Source organism: Macaca mulatta, chromosome 4 (genome assembly GCF_049350105.2).
Source record: "Macaca mulatta isolate MMU2019108-1 chromosome 4, T2T-MMU8v2.0, whole genome shotgun sequence".
Taxonomy (NCBI): Eukaryota; Metazoa; Chordata; class Mammalia; order Primates; family Cercopithecidae; genus Macaca; species Macaca mulatta.
The window spans coordinates 146,468,410-146,483,193 of NC_133409.1; the positions used below are offsets into that span (position 1 = coordinate 146,468,410).

The 14,784-nt window shown below is 51.1% G+C and overlaps 2 protein-coding genes across 2 annotated transcripts; both read right to left on the bottom strand.

Annotated features, from left to right (window-relative positions):
* Window positions 1–1,505: 1,505 nt before the first annotated feature.
* Window positions 1,506–8,872, bottom strand: CLPSL1 (colipase like 1). The gene is given in 4 exon segments (XM_015136221.3): window positions 1,506–1,777; window positions 2,523–2,645; window positions 8,778–8,803; window positions 8,806–8,872. Coding segments are annotated over 4 exon segments (360 nt in total). The 3' UTR covers window positions 1,506–1,633.
* Window positions 8,873–10,731: 1,859 nt separating this feature from the next.
* On the bottom strand, window positions 10,732–14,039 carry CLPSL2 (colipase like 2). Its single transcript, XM_015136166.3, has 3 exons — window positions 13,876–14,039; window positions 13,009–13,131; window positions 10,732–10,929 (listed from the first exon to the last, which is right to left on the bottom strand). The coding sequence occupies exons 1-3, from the start codon at window positions 13,957–13,959 to the stop codon at window positions 10,834–10,836; spliced, it is 303 nt and encodes a 100-aa protein (XP_014991652.2). The 5' UTR covers window positions 13,960–14,039; the 3' UTR covers window positions 10,732–10,833.
* Window positions 14,040–14,784: the final 745 nt, after the last annotated feature.

Here is a 14,784-nt window from a genome sequence, read left to right on the forward strand (position 1 = left end):
AGTGCTGGAATTACAGGCATGAGCCACCGCACTGGGTCCAGAGCTTTTCAGCATGTAGTCTCATTTGCTTATTTTTGCTATTGTTGCCTGTGCTTTTGGTGTCTTATCCAAAAAATCACTGTCAAATCTAATGTCATGTAATACTTCCCCTATATTTTCTTCTAGGAGTTTTAAGGTTTCAGGTCTTATATTTAGGTCTTTAATCAATTTTGAGTTTATTTTTGTGTGTGCTATAAGATAAGGGTCCAATTCCATTCTTTGGCATGTGAATATTCAGTTTTCCCAACACCATTTATTGAAAAGACTGTCCTTTTCCTAGGGTGTCTCCTTGGTGCCCTTGTTGAAACTTAATTGACTGTACAGGCTTGGGTTTATTTCTGGGCTCTGTATTCTCCCCTTCCCCTTCTAACTTCTTAGACATTGGGTATCTTTGGGAACTTCTTAGACACTGGGTATCATTGGGTTTCCAGCTTGCCATCTCTCCTTCATAGGTTTTCTCTGAATGGGGAGAGCTCATGTAACACAATGGAAGTCTGGTTATCAGTCTGATACAGTTAGTACAGGACAGCATATTCTACCAAGGTATGGTTCACATTGTTTTGCTGTGACTTACAAGGGGGTGTTCTAAGTACAACCATAGATTACCTCCAAACTCCCCAGCCCTTGCATCCTAAGCCCAACATCCAGGACCGCACGTTTGGCTCAGTTCTGGTGGCTGAATGTGGAACCTTAGGTCCAAAATCTGAAATAATTAACTCCAAAATGTAACCTGAATATAACAGGCACCACGCACAAACAAGCGAGCTATCATCTAACTCGAAAAGCCTCACCACACACTGAGACTTCCTAAAACTCCACTTGACTCATTCTCTCCCCAACCCCACACCACAGTCACTGCTCCAGTCTTTCTCACTCTTTCCTAGGCTCTCCTTCCTTTCTTCTTTTCTTGTCCCTCTTTTCTCTTGCCTCCCAGAAGATTCAGATTCTGCACTTTCCAACTGTGTGACCTTGAAAAAGTTGCTCAACCCCTGTGTCCCTACCTGCAAAACAGAGGCGATAACAGGACAGACCCCACAGGTTTGTTGTAGGACGAAACGAGATCATGTGCATAAGGCACCTAGAGCTGCCCCTAACATCTAGTAAGTGCTCCATAAACATCATCAATTCTTCAGACACATGGATGTTTTGTGTACCTTCTTTCACATTTCTGAAATTTAAGGTCGTGGAACTGAAATATCACGTGTGAACTGGGCTTTCGGGGGGTGGATTACAGAGTGGGCTGAAGGCAGAAAGGGGTTGGGGTGGGAAGGGAGCTTTGGTCTCCTCTGGGGGACTTTCATTCATGCCCCAACTGGGAAAAGACCCCAAGCCCAACAGTGTCCCTTCCTGCTTCCTCCCTCATATCACCTCCCGCCCCCCCGAAACCTGCACCATGCCCACCCCAGCCCAGCCCACCCAGGCCCCAACTCTGTGGGCAGCAAACATTAAAAAAGCTCTTTATTTCAGTGATGGCGCATCACTCCTTCCCCCTTCCCTCCACTCAGGGCGGAGGCTCTGGGGAACAGGGCGGAGCACAGAGCTCTGGGTAGGGAGGACAGCAGGTGTAGGAGGAGGCAGCAAGAAGGAGGGAGCACTAGAAGAACATTTCCTCAGGCAGCTTCTGCCTTCCAATTTTCTGACAATGGCCAAAGGCAATGGCAGACCATTTCTCACTCTTCCAATATACACAAGTCAGGTTCTGCAGGCAGGGACACTGTCTATATTGGCCAAAGAATGCCTGGGAAAGACAGGACTTTGACCTTGACCTTGCGGGCAGCTCGTCCCTGAGCCCCCAAGCCCAGCCCAGCCCAGCTCCAGGGCCTCCCTGCTTGCCCACAGCCAGGAGCCAGGGATAAAGGATAACTTGACAGCTGCTCAGAGTGGCACCTCTGGCTGCCTTCTCCAGGCTGGCTCCTGGATTGCTCAGTGCCCTCCCAGCTCCAGCCCTTGTAACCCTGCCTGTCACTGATCCATCTGCCTGTCCTAAGTCCATGGACACACCATTGTAAGGCCTCCATGTCTTGTCTTTAAATCCTTCTATGGGCAAATCCACTCCCTCCCCTACACACCCAGCTCAGAGGCTGCCTCTGCCCATCCTCCACTAGGAACACCCGGGGCCACAGCAGAACTCCTGTACTGGATAAAGACGGGGCTCTGGGGCAGAGGCCAGACCTAGCTGTGCCCATTTACTGTACTACTTTCGGCATTTACTGAGAGGACCCCTGGAGAATGAGAACCCACATTAGGGAGTGAAGCATCGCCTCCCCGCCCCCAACCAGGATTCCAAGATCCTAGGGTGGGCTGCCATTTTGGTTCCGTCCACAGGCTCCCCCAGAAGGCTTGGAGGTGCAGTCCCACGGGGGAATTCCAGGCTCCGGGACATTTCCGCCCACCTACCCTTCTTTCCTCCCCAGGAATCTGGCCCGCCCCGGCTCCCCCTTCCCCTGAATCCCCTTTGGCTCCCCCCAGGCGCCGATACCCACCAGCGTTTGACACAGGCTGCCCTCGGACCCCTTCTCCGCGCAGTGCGACTCGCAGATGTCTGGAGCCCGTCGGCAGCACCCAGTCTGGCAGTCCTGGTTCCGGATGCAAACCTCCTTGAGGCCCTGCAGGGAGGGACACGGCCCCGCCAAGCTCCACCGCCCGCCTTCCGCCCTTGCCGCCCGGGGCTTTCTCCCTACGGGGCTCTCCCCAGACTGTGTTCCCACCATCATCTCTGGCTCCTGCCAGGCAGGGCGGTCTCTACGTGGGGGCCAGGGTAAGTCTGTACAGATGGAGGGTGCCTGGAGGGGACTGAACGGTTTTTAAAAGGTTTACTCTTGGTGCCCTCAACACAGGTTGCTTCTCATACACACCAGGGTGGTCTAGACTTCCCTGTCTGTCTCTTGCACTTCATTCTGCTGCAGTCTTCTCTCCCGAAAACTCATACTTACCCTTTCACCGGTGGCTGATGGTCACCTACATTCCCCCCACCCACTCCCCCCCGCCACACACATCAATGACCTCCACCCAGTATTGGGGCTTAGGACAGTAATTAACATTATTGATCACAGCCACCCATCATCTCTGACAATTTCAGTAGTCATTCAACAGGCAAATACTGAGCACCTACTGTGTGCCAGGCACTGTTCCAGGCACTGGGAATACAGCTGGGAACAACAGAAACAGAAATCCCTGTCCACCTGCAGCTGACATTCCGGAGCAGCACTGTCCAACAGAGCTTTCTGCAGTGATGAAAATGTGCTTTTTCTGCTCAGTCCAATAGCCACTAGCCACTGCTGAGCACTTGAAATATGGTAGTGCAACTGAGGAGCTGAATTTAAAACTTTTTTCTTTCTTTTCTTCTTTTTTATTTTTTTTCTTTTGAGATGTAGTCTCGCTCCCATCGCGCAGGCTGGAGTGCAGTGGCGCGATCTTGGCTCACTGCAACATCCACCTCCTGGGTTCAAGCAATTCTCCTTCCTCAGCCTCTCGAGTAGCTGCGATTACAGCCGTGCACCACCATGCCCAGCTAATTTTTATATTTTTAGTAGAGACAGGGTTTCACCATGGGCCAGGCTGGTCTCAAACTCCTGACCTCAGGTGATCCACCTGCCTCAGCCTCCCAAAGTGCTAGTAGGATTACAGCTGTGAGCCACCGCGCCCAGCCCTCTTTCTTTCCTTTCCTTTTTTTTTTTTGGACAAGGTCTCACTCTGTCACCGAGGCTGGAGTGCAGTGGTGCAATTATGGCTCACTGTAGCCTCAGCCTCTGGGTTCAAGCAATCCTCCTGCCTCAGCCTCCCACATAACTGGGACCACAGGCATACACCACCATGCCCAGCTAATTTTTCTATTTTTGTAGAGATGTTACAGGTAGTTAGACAGGCATGAGCGGGGTAGGAGAGGGCTCTCCCCCTCCCACCAGGAATGTCAGGTGATGGTTCAACAGTTATCACATTGCCTCTCCAAAAATGACAATTTGGCAGCTAGGCTCCAGGGAGAGACAATCTAATGGTCCATAGCTGTTAACATTAAAGTGTTCACTTGGCCGGGCGCGGTGGCTCAAGCCTGTAATCCCAGCACTTTGGGAGGCCGAGACGGGCGGATCACGAGGTCAGGAGATCGAGACCATCCTGGCTAACATGGTGAAACCCCGTCTCTACTAAAAAATACAAAAAAAAACTAGCCGGGCGAGGTGGCGGGCGCCTGTAGTCCCAGCTACTCGGGAGGCTGAGGCAGGAGAATGGCGTAAACTCGGGAGGCGGAGCTTGCAGTGAGCTGAGATCCGGCCACTGCACTCCAGCCTGGGAGACAGAGCGAAACTCCGCCTCAAAAAAAAAAAAAAAAAGTGTTCACTGAATGCAGGGGCCAGAGAGAAGCAAAAAGGGCTTCCAGTAAAATCTCAGGTGTTGGGTGAGTGAGCCCGGGAACGCACATTAAGAGAAAAAATGGAGGAGTATGAATTTCCGTGGGCGCACTCCACTGGAAAAGGGAAGAAAGTCTCAGACGGGCATGCGTACAACTTCCTAAACACACTGCGTGTGCTCACTACCCAAGGGTAAGGAGGACACTGCACATGTGGTCAGCTCACCCTAAGGGAAGAATCAGGGGAGAGAGGCACGCGACGCTGGAGGTGGCCAAGGTTAAACACTGCACTTGTCCTTCAAGTTGCACACTTGGGACTCTTCCAAGTGTACTTTCCATTCTTTCCTGCTCTAAAGCTTTTTAATAAACTTCCACTCATGCTCTGAAACCTGCCTCAGTCTCTTTGTCTGCTTTATGCCCCTCAGTCAAATTCTTTCTTCTGAGGAGGCAAGAATTGAGGTTGCTGCAAATGCATGCAGATTCATTGCCAATAACTCAGATACCTTCCACCAGTAAGAGACAGGAGTCTCGCTTTGTTGCCCAGATTGGTCTTGAACCCCTGGGCTCAAACAATCCTCCCACCTTGGCCTCCCAAAATGTTGGGATTACAGCCATGAACCACCACACCTGGCCTGAATTTTAAATTTTGTTGAATTTTCATAAATTTAAATCTAAGTAACTATATGTGGCTAGTGTAAACCAAAAATAAAATTTGAAGCCTCCCACCACCACCAATCCACAGCCATCTCAATGGACTCCCTCCTTGGCCAGAGCACTCTAAAATTTAACCTGAAAGACTGGTTCAGGCCATGACGGGAAGTGGGGGCTGGACATGCCTCATTAATACCCCATTCAGCATTACCATTAACAAAGACCTTAAGTCTGATCAGAAACATGTACAATCTATTTTCTAGGAAGCCTGTTCCTGGAGGCTTCATCTGCATGATAAAACTTTGGTCTCCACAAGCCCTTATCTTAACCCAGACATTCCCTTCTGCTGATAATAGCTCTTTCAACCAATTGCCAATCAGAATATGTTTAAATCTACCTATGACCTGGAATGGAAGTCACGCCCCCCACTTCAAGTTGTCCCGCCCTTCCACATTGAACAAATGTAAACCTTACATGTACTGATTGATGTACTATGTCTCCCTAATGTGTACAAAAGCAAGCTGTACCCCAAAAAACAAAACAAAACAAAACAAAAAAAAGCAAGGTGCACCCCGGCCACCTGAGGCTGTATCACGGGTGTGTCCCTAACCTTGGCAAAATAAACTTTCTAAATTGACCGAGACCTGTCTCAGATATTTTGGGTTCACACTAGTAACTGCACTATTGGACAAGTAAAGCTCTAAAGAGGGAAGACAGGGAAGAGATACATAAGTGAAATGATAGGGTGTCACAGATAAAACGTTGAGCAAAATAAGTCAGATTTTTTTTTTTTTGGAGATAGAGTCTCGCCCTATCGCCCAGGCTGGAGTGCTGTGGCGCAATCTCAGCTCACTGCAAGCTGTGCCTCCCAGGTTCATGCCATTCTCCTGCCTCAGCCTCCTAAGTAGCTGGGATTACAGGTGCCCACCACCATGCCCAGATAATTTTTTTGTATTTTTATTAGAGACGGGGTTTCACTGTGTTAGCCAGGATGGTCTCGATCTCCCGACCTTGTGATCCGCCCACCTCGGCCTAAGTGCTGGAATTACAGGCACGAGTCACCGCACCCTGCACACCCCCGCCTTTTTTTTTTTTTTTGGAGACAAAGTCTCACTCTACTGCCCAGGCTGGAGTGCAATGGCACGATCTTGGCTCGCTGCAACCTCCGCCTCCCGGGTTCAAGCAATTCTCCTGCCTCAGCCTCCCAAGTAGCTGGGATTACAGGCATGTGCCACCATACCAAGCTAATTTTGTATTTTTGGTAGAGATGGGGTTTCACCATGTTGGTCAGGCTGGTCTCGAACTCTTGACCTCAGGTGATCCACCTGCCTCGGCCTTCCAAAGTGCTAGGATTACAGGCTTGAGCCACTGTGCCTGACCCAGATTTTTTTTTTTTCTAAGTACATACTGTGTGATTTTATCATACAAAGTTCAAAATCAGTCTATAATAATGGAAGTCGCTGGGCACAGTGTAATCATGCCTGTAATCTCAGCACTTTGGAAGGCTGAGGTGGGTGGATCACGAGGTCAGGAGATCGAGACTATCCTAGCTAACGCGGAGAAACCCTGTCTCTACTAAAAATCCAAAAAATTAGCCAGGCGTAGTGGTGGACGCCTATAGTCCCAGCTACTCAGGAGACTGAGGCAGAAGGATGGTGTGAACCTGGGAGGCGGAGCTTGCAGTGAGCCGAGATTGCGCCATTGCACTCCAGCCTGGGCGACAGAGCGAGACTCCATCTCAAAAATAATAATAGTAATAATAATAATAATAATAATGGAAGTCAGGAGACAGTTGCCTTTGGTTCTATTGACTAGGGGAGAGTGAGCCTTTTGGGGTGCTGAAAATGTCCTATATCTTGTTCTGATGGCAGTGATGAGGGGGTCTGCATAGATTCAAATCCATTGATTTCTATGTAAACTCAAGATTTGGGCACCTAGTTAGGTGTAATTTTTACCATATATGTTATATATATAAAGCAAGTAATATTTATATTATATATGTATAATCCTATTATGTGTGATTACGTGCTATAAAGAAAATAAAGCAGGAATGGAGGATTGGCTATAGCCGCCTCCCGGCCCCCCTGCTTCCACCCTTGCCAGTGACCTCCCCCAGGTGCCCCCTCACCATCCCCATTCTCGCTTCCACCTCCCCAACCTCCTCAAGTCAGTTCTTCCCAGAACAGCTAGAGGAGTCTTTTTCAAAAGATAATTTCCACAATGTCATTCTCTGGATTCAAAGCCATCACTGGGGCTCTGAATCCACACCTGGCCTGACCCCAGGGCATCTGTGCTTGCTGGCCCTCTGCCCAGAGCACCCTGTCCTGCACTCTTTGCCCGGCTGTCTCCCGCTCCTGCCTCGGGCTGAAGACTTCCTGGACACCAGCAGAGCAGTCCCCATCACCTGGTTGTACTTTGGTCACAACACTTATGACTCTCTGAAATCATCTTATTTATATGTTTTAAAAATAATTTATCTCCCCCTGCTAGCACCTCAGCTCTACGACACAGATCTTCTGCTCTCATATTCACTGCTGTATTTCTTAGCCCCTTGGACTAAAGTCCTTACACATTGCAGGTGCTTTGTAATGTGTAAGGACTTTAGCAGGTGCTGAATGAATAACTGTTGAATAAATGAGAATATTGTAACTCTGTTCCATTTATCTCTCTGATCTCATCTCCCATGATTTCCACTCTCTCTCACTCCTCTTTGCTATTCCTTGAATATGTCAGCACATTTCCACCCCCAGACCTTTGTCCTGGCTGTTCCCTCCATCTGGAACGCTCTTCTCCCAGAGACCTGCCTGCTTTGCCCATTAGGAAGGACTTCCCTCCCTGTAGGCCTTTGCTAAAATTTCCCATTCTTAGTAAGCTCTTCCCTGAGCACCCCATTTAAAACTGCAAACGCTGGCCGGGTGCTGTGGCTCATGCCTGTAATCCCAGCACTTTGGGAGGCCAAGGCAGGTGGATTGCTTGAGGTCAGGAGTTCAAGACTAGCCTGACCAATACGGTGAAACCCTGTCTCTACTAAAAATACAAAAAAAAAACCCCAAAATTAGCTGGGCATGGTGGTGGGTGCCTGCAATCCCAGCTACTTGGGAGGCCGAGGCAGGGGAATCGTTTGAACTCAGGAGGCGGAGGTTGCAGTGAGCTGGGATTGCCCCACTGCACTCCAGTCTGAGTGACAAAGCAAGACTCCATCTCAAAAAAAACAAACCAACAAACAAACAAAAAACCCTGCAAACCCTTCTCATACCACCACGTCCCTAGCCCGTTTCTTATTTTCACTTTCCTTGCTTATCACCTGAGATAGATGCCATTATTAACAGCATCTATTGTAAGGTTTTACTTCTTTGCCTCACACACTACAGTGACTGCTCCACAAGGGCAAGGATTTTTATCTTTCTTGCTCACAGACCTATCACTAAATGTAGAAAAATAATTTACATATAGCAGGTACTCAATAAAAATGTGTTGCATGAGTGAATACCTGTCTCCCTCACCACATGTGTGCGTGGGCAGGGGGGCTCTCTCACTTTCACCTCTGTGGCAGCAGCACCTGGCACTGCCCTGGCACAGCTCCCAGGACCAGGGTGTCTTCTCTTTCCTCCGAGACATCCTCCACCCAGCACTCCCTGCTGCCCCCACTTCTGGCCTTCTCCCACACCAGCCTCCATGCCCACTCACTTCCCCAAATTAGGACAGTGGAGGAGGAGGTGACTGCACTCTCCAGCTTTCTTACCAAAAGGTTGTATTTTGTTGGAGAAAGCCCCTGGTGAGGAGGAAGAGAAAGGAGAATAGAAGGAACAGCAGCAGTAGCCATTGGGGTAGCATCATGGCCCACAAGTGGTGGCGGCTTTTCTAAGGTGCAGCAAAATATCCTGCACACCAACCATGTGGGTGTGCTCCCAGCTGTGGGAACACCAGGTAAAACCAGCACCCAACCCTGTCAGAATTTTCCCATCCTGCACAAAACTCAGGCTAGGCCAATCAGCAAATTCCACCACAATGATTAGTTCAGGCAGACTAAGCCAATCCAATCAGAACCGATCTCAGGATGTTTGCTGAGAATTGTGGAACGGAGATGTTTTCTTTCTCTGAAAGGCACAATATTGATGTACATGGTGGATTTGTGGTTAAGAGCCTGGCCTCTGGGGCAGGATTGTCTGGGTTCAAGTCTCAGTTCCAACCCTTACTCTAGGAGCCTCAATACCCTGTTTGTAAAATAGGGATAATTATAACACCTACTATAGCCCTGTTGTGACAGAAAGATGAGTCAATACAGTTAAGAAAGCACTTTGGGCCAGGCGCAGTGGCTCATGCTTGTAATCCCAGCACTCTGGGAGGCTGAGGCAGGAGGATCACTTGAACCCAGGAGTTCAAGACCAGCCAGGGCAATATACTGAGGCCCTGTCTCTATTAAAAAGAAAGAAAGAAAGAAATTGGCCGGGCATGGTGGCACACACCTGTAGTCCCAGTTACTTGGGAGGCTGACGTGGGAGGATCTTTTGAGCCCAGGGGGTTGAGGCTGCAGTATGCTGCGATTGAGTCACTGCACTCCAGCCTGGGTGCTGTCTTAAATTTTTTTTTTTTTTTTTTTGAGACGGAGTCTCGCTCTGTCACCCAGGCTGGAGTGCAGTGGCCGGATCTCAGCTTACTGCAAGCTCCGCCTCCCGGGTTCACGCCATTCTCCTGCCTCAGCCTCCCGAGTAGCTGGGACTACAGGCGCCTGCCACCTCGCCCGGCTAAGTTTTTGTATTTTTAGTAGAGACGGGGTTTCACTGTGTTAGCCAGGATGGTCTCGATCTCCTGACCTCGTGATCCGCCCATCTCGGCCTCCCAAAGTGCTGGGATTACAGGCTTGAGCCACCGCGCCCAGCCCTTAAATTTTTAAATTAAATGAAAAAGCAAGCACCTCGCACAGTGTCTGGAACACAGGAAATGCTCAATAAATCCTACCTGTTATTAGGTGACACCTGGAATGTCTGTGAGTACTGGGAAGGAATTCAGCCTGAGAGCTGCTGGCTCTGGCCCCACCTGAGGGCTGCCCGACCTCTGGACTTCCACTTCTGATCACCAGGAAATCCCCTCCTCACCCAGACCAATTTGGGTTGGTTTTTAAGATACTTGCAGCAGAAACAGGCCTCACTGCTACCGCAATTATATGACCTAGGGCAAGTCATGTCGCTTCTCTGGGCCTCAGTTTCTTTGTCCATGCAGTGGAACTGACAATACCTGAGACAGCGGAGGCATCGATGCACCAGGTCCCTTTCCCACCACAGGCATTTTTGCATTTATACTTTGCACATTCTCACCAACTCTCTAATGACCTCTACCCTTTTGTGCCCCCCAACCCGCCCCGTGAAACATTCAGATACCTCCACCTAGTCTCTACCTACCACACACCCCTCGATAGGCACCCCAACGTACACTCTACAGGCATATTCCTCAATTCCATCTCTCCCACACAGCCCTCCAGCCCTCCAACCAGAGAATCGGCCCTTTCCCAGACCCAGCCCCTGCTCTACCACACCCTCCCTGCGCCATTCCCTTCCTGGAGTTCTACCCTGAGCTCCGGACAGAGCCAAATCCCATGAGAAGCTCATTCATGCCTCCAGTCTCCCCTTTTGCCTGCCCCCTAGTCTGGTACAATCCCCACCAGGTCTCCTCGCCCAGAAAGTACAGACAGAGGCCAGGCCAGGAAGTGACTTTAATGTCTCAGGAGCTGGATTTGGTGCAAGTTGGTGGCACCCAGGGCCTCTGGCCCCAAGGGAGCAGTGATCAGTCTGCATCTTCCTCTAAATCATATGGCACCGGCTGGCACACATCAAGTCCTTGGATATGCATGTCAAGCCCACCCGGCAAGGGCAGATGATGTTGGTAGCTCCCTTGGTCTGCAGGGAGTGGGTATGAGAATTGGGAGTCACCAGGATGCAGGAAGGATGGGGACTTAAACTTCTTAGGGACCAGAACCAAGAGTACCAGGGCTGGAGTAAGACAGACCTAGGCTGTCTCTACAGCTTGTAACTGCATGACCTTCAGCAAGTCAATGAAGTTTCCTCATCTGTCAAATGGGGACAGTAATAGTAACCCATCTCATAGGGTTGTTGTGAGGACTAAATGAGATAGAGCAGATCAAGTGGTGATAATAAAAAGACCCTTTAGGCCGGGAGCGGTGGCTCACCCCTGTAATCCCAGCGCTTTGGGAGGCCGAGGCAGGTGGATCACCTGAGGTCAGGAGTTTGAGATCAGCCTGGCCAACATGGTCATGTACTAATAATACAAAAATTAGCTGGGCATGGTGGCGCATGCCTGTAATCCCAGCTACTCCAGAGGCTGAGGTAGAGAAATTGCTTGAACCCAGGAGACGGAGGTTGCAGTGGGCCAAGATCACGCCATTGCACTCCAGCCTGGGCAACCAGAGCGAAACTCTGTCTCAAAAAAATAAAAAAAACCCTCTAGCCACTTCAGCTGTAGGGTCAGGCCATGGTAGGGGCCCTGCTGCTTCCTTAGGGCATTGTCAACTCCCCACACAGGGACATAGAGGCTGAGCCCACTCATCCTAGAAAGGTTTGGGCCCAGGGCCAGGTGAACAGGAACAGGGCATACTGAGCATTCTTCTCCCTGCATTCCTAAAAATGAGTGACAACCATGCTGGTCTGCACGCTGTCCTTCCCAGGACCACATAATCTTCCCAACAGCCTGTGGGGTAGGTACTTTAGCCTCTCCTTGTAGATGAGGAAACTAAGGCTCAGAAAGCCATGATGACCTGCTTGAGGTCACAAAGATAGGGTGTGGAAAAGTCAGGATTTAAACTCAGGTCCAACTCCAAAGCTGTGGTCCTGCCACTACAGCGCCATGCTCCTCTCAAGAAATCATGTCGCCGGGCGCGGTGGCTCAAGCCTGTAATCCCAGCACTTTGGGAGGCCGAGACGGGCGGATCACGAGGTCAGGAGATCGAGACCATCCTGGCTAACATGGTGAAACGCCGTCTCTACTAAAACATACAAAAAACTAGCCGGGCGAGGTGGCGGGCGCCTGTAGTCCCAGCTACGCGGGAGGCTGAGCCAGGAGAATGGCGTGAACCTGGGAGGCGGAGCTTGCAGTGAGCTGAGATCCGGCCACTGCACTCTAGCCTGGGTGACAAAGCAAGACTCCGTCTCAAAAAAAAAAAAAAAAAAAAAAAGAAATCATGTCACTGTGGCAGGGAGATAGGGACTAGTAAGGGGAAGGTCATTTCCTACTTACCCTGCCTCAGTGATATGAGAGAAGAGATATTCATTCATTCAACAAGCATTTATTGGCTTGGCACAGTGGCTTATGCCTATATTCCCAGCACCTTGGGAGGCCCAGGCAGGTGGATCACCTGAGGTCAGGAGTTCGAGACCAGCTTGGCCAACATGGCAAAACCCCATCTCTACCAAAAATAAAAAAATTAGCCAGGCATAGTGGTGCATCCCTGTAATCCCAGCTACTCAGGAGGCTGAGGCACAAGAATTGCTTGAACCCAGGAGGCAGAGGTTGCAGTGAGCCAAGATCATGCCATTGCACTCCAGCCTGGGTGACAGAGCGAGACTCCATCTCAAAATAAACAAACAAAAATAAGCATTTATTGAGCACCTACTATGTGCAGACACTAAGCTGGGGGTAGGTGCTTCATAGATGAATATGATGCAATCCCTGCCCTTGAAGAGTTCTAATCACTGGGAGAGGCAGAGAAAATACATGGCCAGTTAGGGAGATACATGTCTGACCCCAGGGTACAGGAGCTCCAAGGAGGGAAGGCTTCTCAGAGGAGGTGGCTGGAGTTGTTCTGTACCATGAGTAGGAGTTTGCCAAGTGGAGAAGAGGAAGGGCACCCCAGACAGAGGTGAAAAAACAGGTGGGGCCAGGTGTTTTTTTTTTTTTTTTTTTTTTAACCTCCTCTGCCCGCTTCTCTACTTGCCAGAAGTTGCCCTATCCTAGGGCCTCACCTGGGGCAAGCAGATCATGGTTATTCTGGCCCTGGGGGCACAGAAGGCTCCACCGGATTCCAAGTCCATGAGGCAGCAGCCACTGTAGCACTCAGAGTGGTGGAAGCACCTGTCTGTGATTTTCTGTGGGGACAGGCAGGATGTCTGCCAGGCTGGGGACAATCCCTGAGTTGTGTGGGAGGGTAGGAGAGGGTTCCCACCATTGCCAAAGAGCCCAGGGGTCCAGGAGAAGTTATGAGGTTGTCGCCCCCTGGGGGGACTGGTCCCCCCCAGCCCTACCCCGGCCCCTCAGCAGGACCCGGCGGAGCAGACGAGAGGAGGAGAGGGGGGTTAGCACTTTTCCTTCGGCCTCTTCTTTCCTGGACTGCCCTCACCTCCATGAGTCCCATAGGGTGTGTCCCATTTTGCGGGGCGGGGTTGGGGGGTGAGAATGAGGGGACTGCAGGCTCGAAAAAGAGGGAGAGAAAGAGAAGAGGCGAGAGCCCTCGTGCCTGGAAGAATCACTAGACAGTGAGGCGAGGCGGAGAAAGAGGGGGAGAAACCAGAGCAGGCAGGGAGGGTTTGGCTGTGAGCACTTTGGGGAGGCAAGTGAGCCCAGGACTGAGGCCATCGGAAGAGGCACGGGCGGGGGAGGTGGGGGGAGCGAGGGTGCTGGTCATAGGCCAATTTCTCTCCCCTCGAGCCCGCCAGGGGAGAGTGAAGCGGCTTTTGAAGTCCGTCTGAGGATGCCCCAAGCTGCCCGCCTAGGTGTGGTTCCGGACCCACCTCTCCCTTTCAGGCTGCCCGGCGCCTTCGGGCCCCACTGCCCCTGCGGCGGGGCCACCCTCCCCTGCGGTCGCGGCGGGCTGGGCGCGTTCCCTGCCTCACCTTTTTATATTGCGGAAGCGCGCTCCAGAGGGGCATCACCGCCCCCGCCAGGATCCCCGCCACGAGCGCCAGGGCTGCGGCCATGGGCCTGGACGGCAGAGCAGCGGCGGAGCTCGGAGGGGCAGCGGGATAAACCCTCTTCGCCGGCCACGTGACCCGGCGCCCCAGGCCGCCCCCGCGGAGGAGGGGCGTGGAGGGCGCGGACGCCTGCGGAAGGGAAGGAGGGAGGAACCGCGCTGAGGCTCTCACGGCTGGGATTCTAGACTGTAGGGGCCTCCATACGTGTTACTTCCAAGTAGGAGCTTGAAACTGTAAGATAAAACTATGTTTTTATTGTATTTATTTATTTTACGGACGGAGTCTCACAGTGTCGCCCAGGCTTAAGTCCCGTGGCGCGATCTCGGCTCACTGCCATCTCTGCCTCCCAGGTTCAAGTGATCCTCCTGCCTCAGCCTCCCGAGTAGCTGGGACTACAGGTGTGCGCCACCACACCCAGCTAATTTTTAAAATTTCTGTAGAGACGGGGGTCTCCCGTGTCGCCCAGGCTGGTCTCGAACTCCTAGCCTCAAGTGATCGTCCTGCTTCAGCCTCCCAAAGTGCTGTGATTACAGGTGTGAGCCACCGCACCTGGCCTCAAAAATTTTATTGTTATAAACGGCACAAAACATATATGCTGAAAGAAAAAGAGCTTCCTTCGTGCTGCTGATTTTCTGTCTGCCCTCGCAGCCCCAGATCCTCCGCTTAACTTCAGGATAATCCAGCCCCACCCTCTGGGCTGCTCACACCCGCTGCAGGCCCCATTCTCCTCTTCTGTAAGAACCAGGAGGTGGGACAAGATGGTCTCTAAGTCTTAAATCTCGTGCAGTCCTAATCATTTTATTAATTGTTTAAGGATTCATCTGTGAATTG

What these genes read in the sequence shown, in the direction of transcription:
- CLPSL2 (XM_015136166.3), bottom strand. Translation starts at nt 13,959, where the DNA reads ATGGCCGCAGCCCTGGCGCTCGTGGCGGGGATCCTGGCGGGGGCGGTG. An exon ending in CGCTTCCGCAATATAAAAAG is followed by an intron (nt 13,132 to 13,875) that starts GTGAGGCAGGGA and finishes CTGTCCCCACAG; the next exon opens with AAAATCACAGACAGGTGCTT. An exon ending in CCATGATCTGCTTGCCCCAG is followed by an intron (nt 10,930 to 13,008) that starts GTGAGGCCCTAG and finishes CACTCCCTGCAG; the next exon opens with ACCAAGGGAGCTACCAACAT.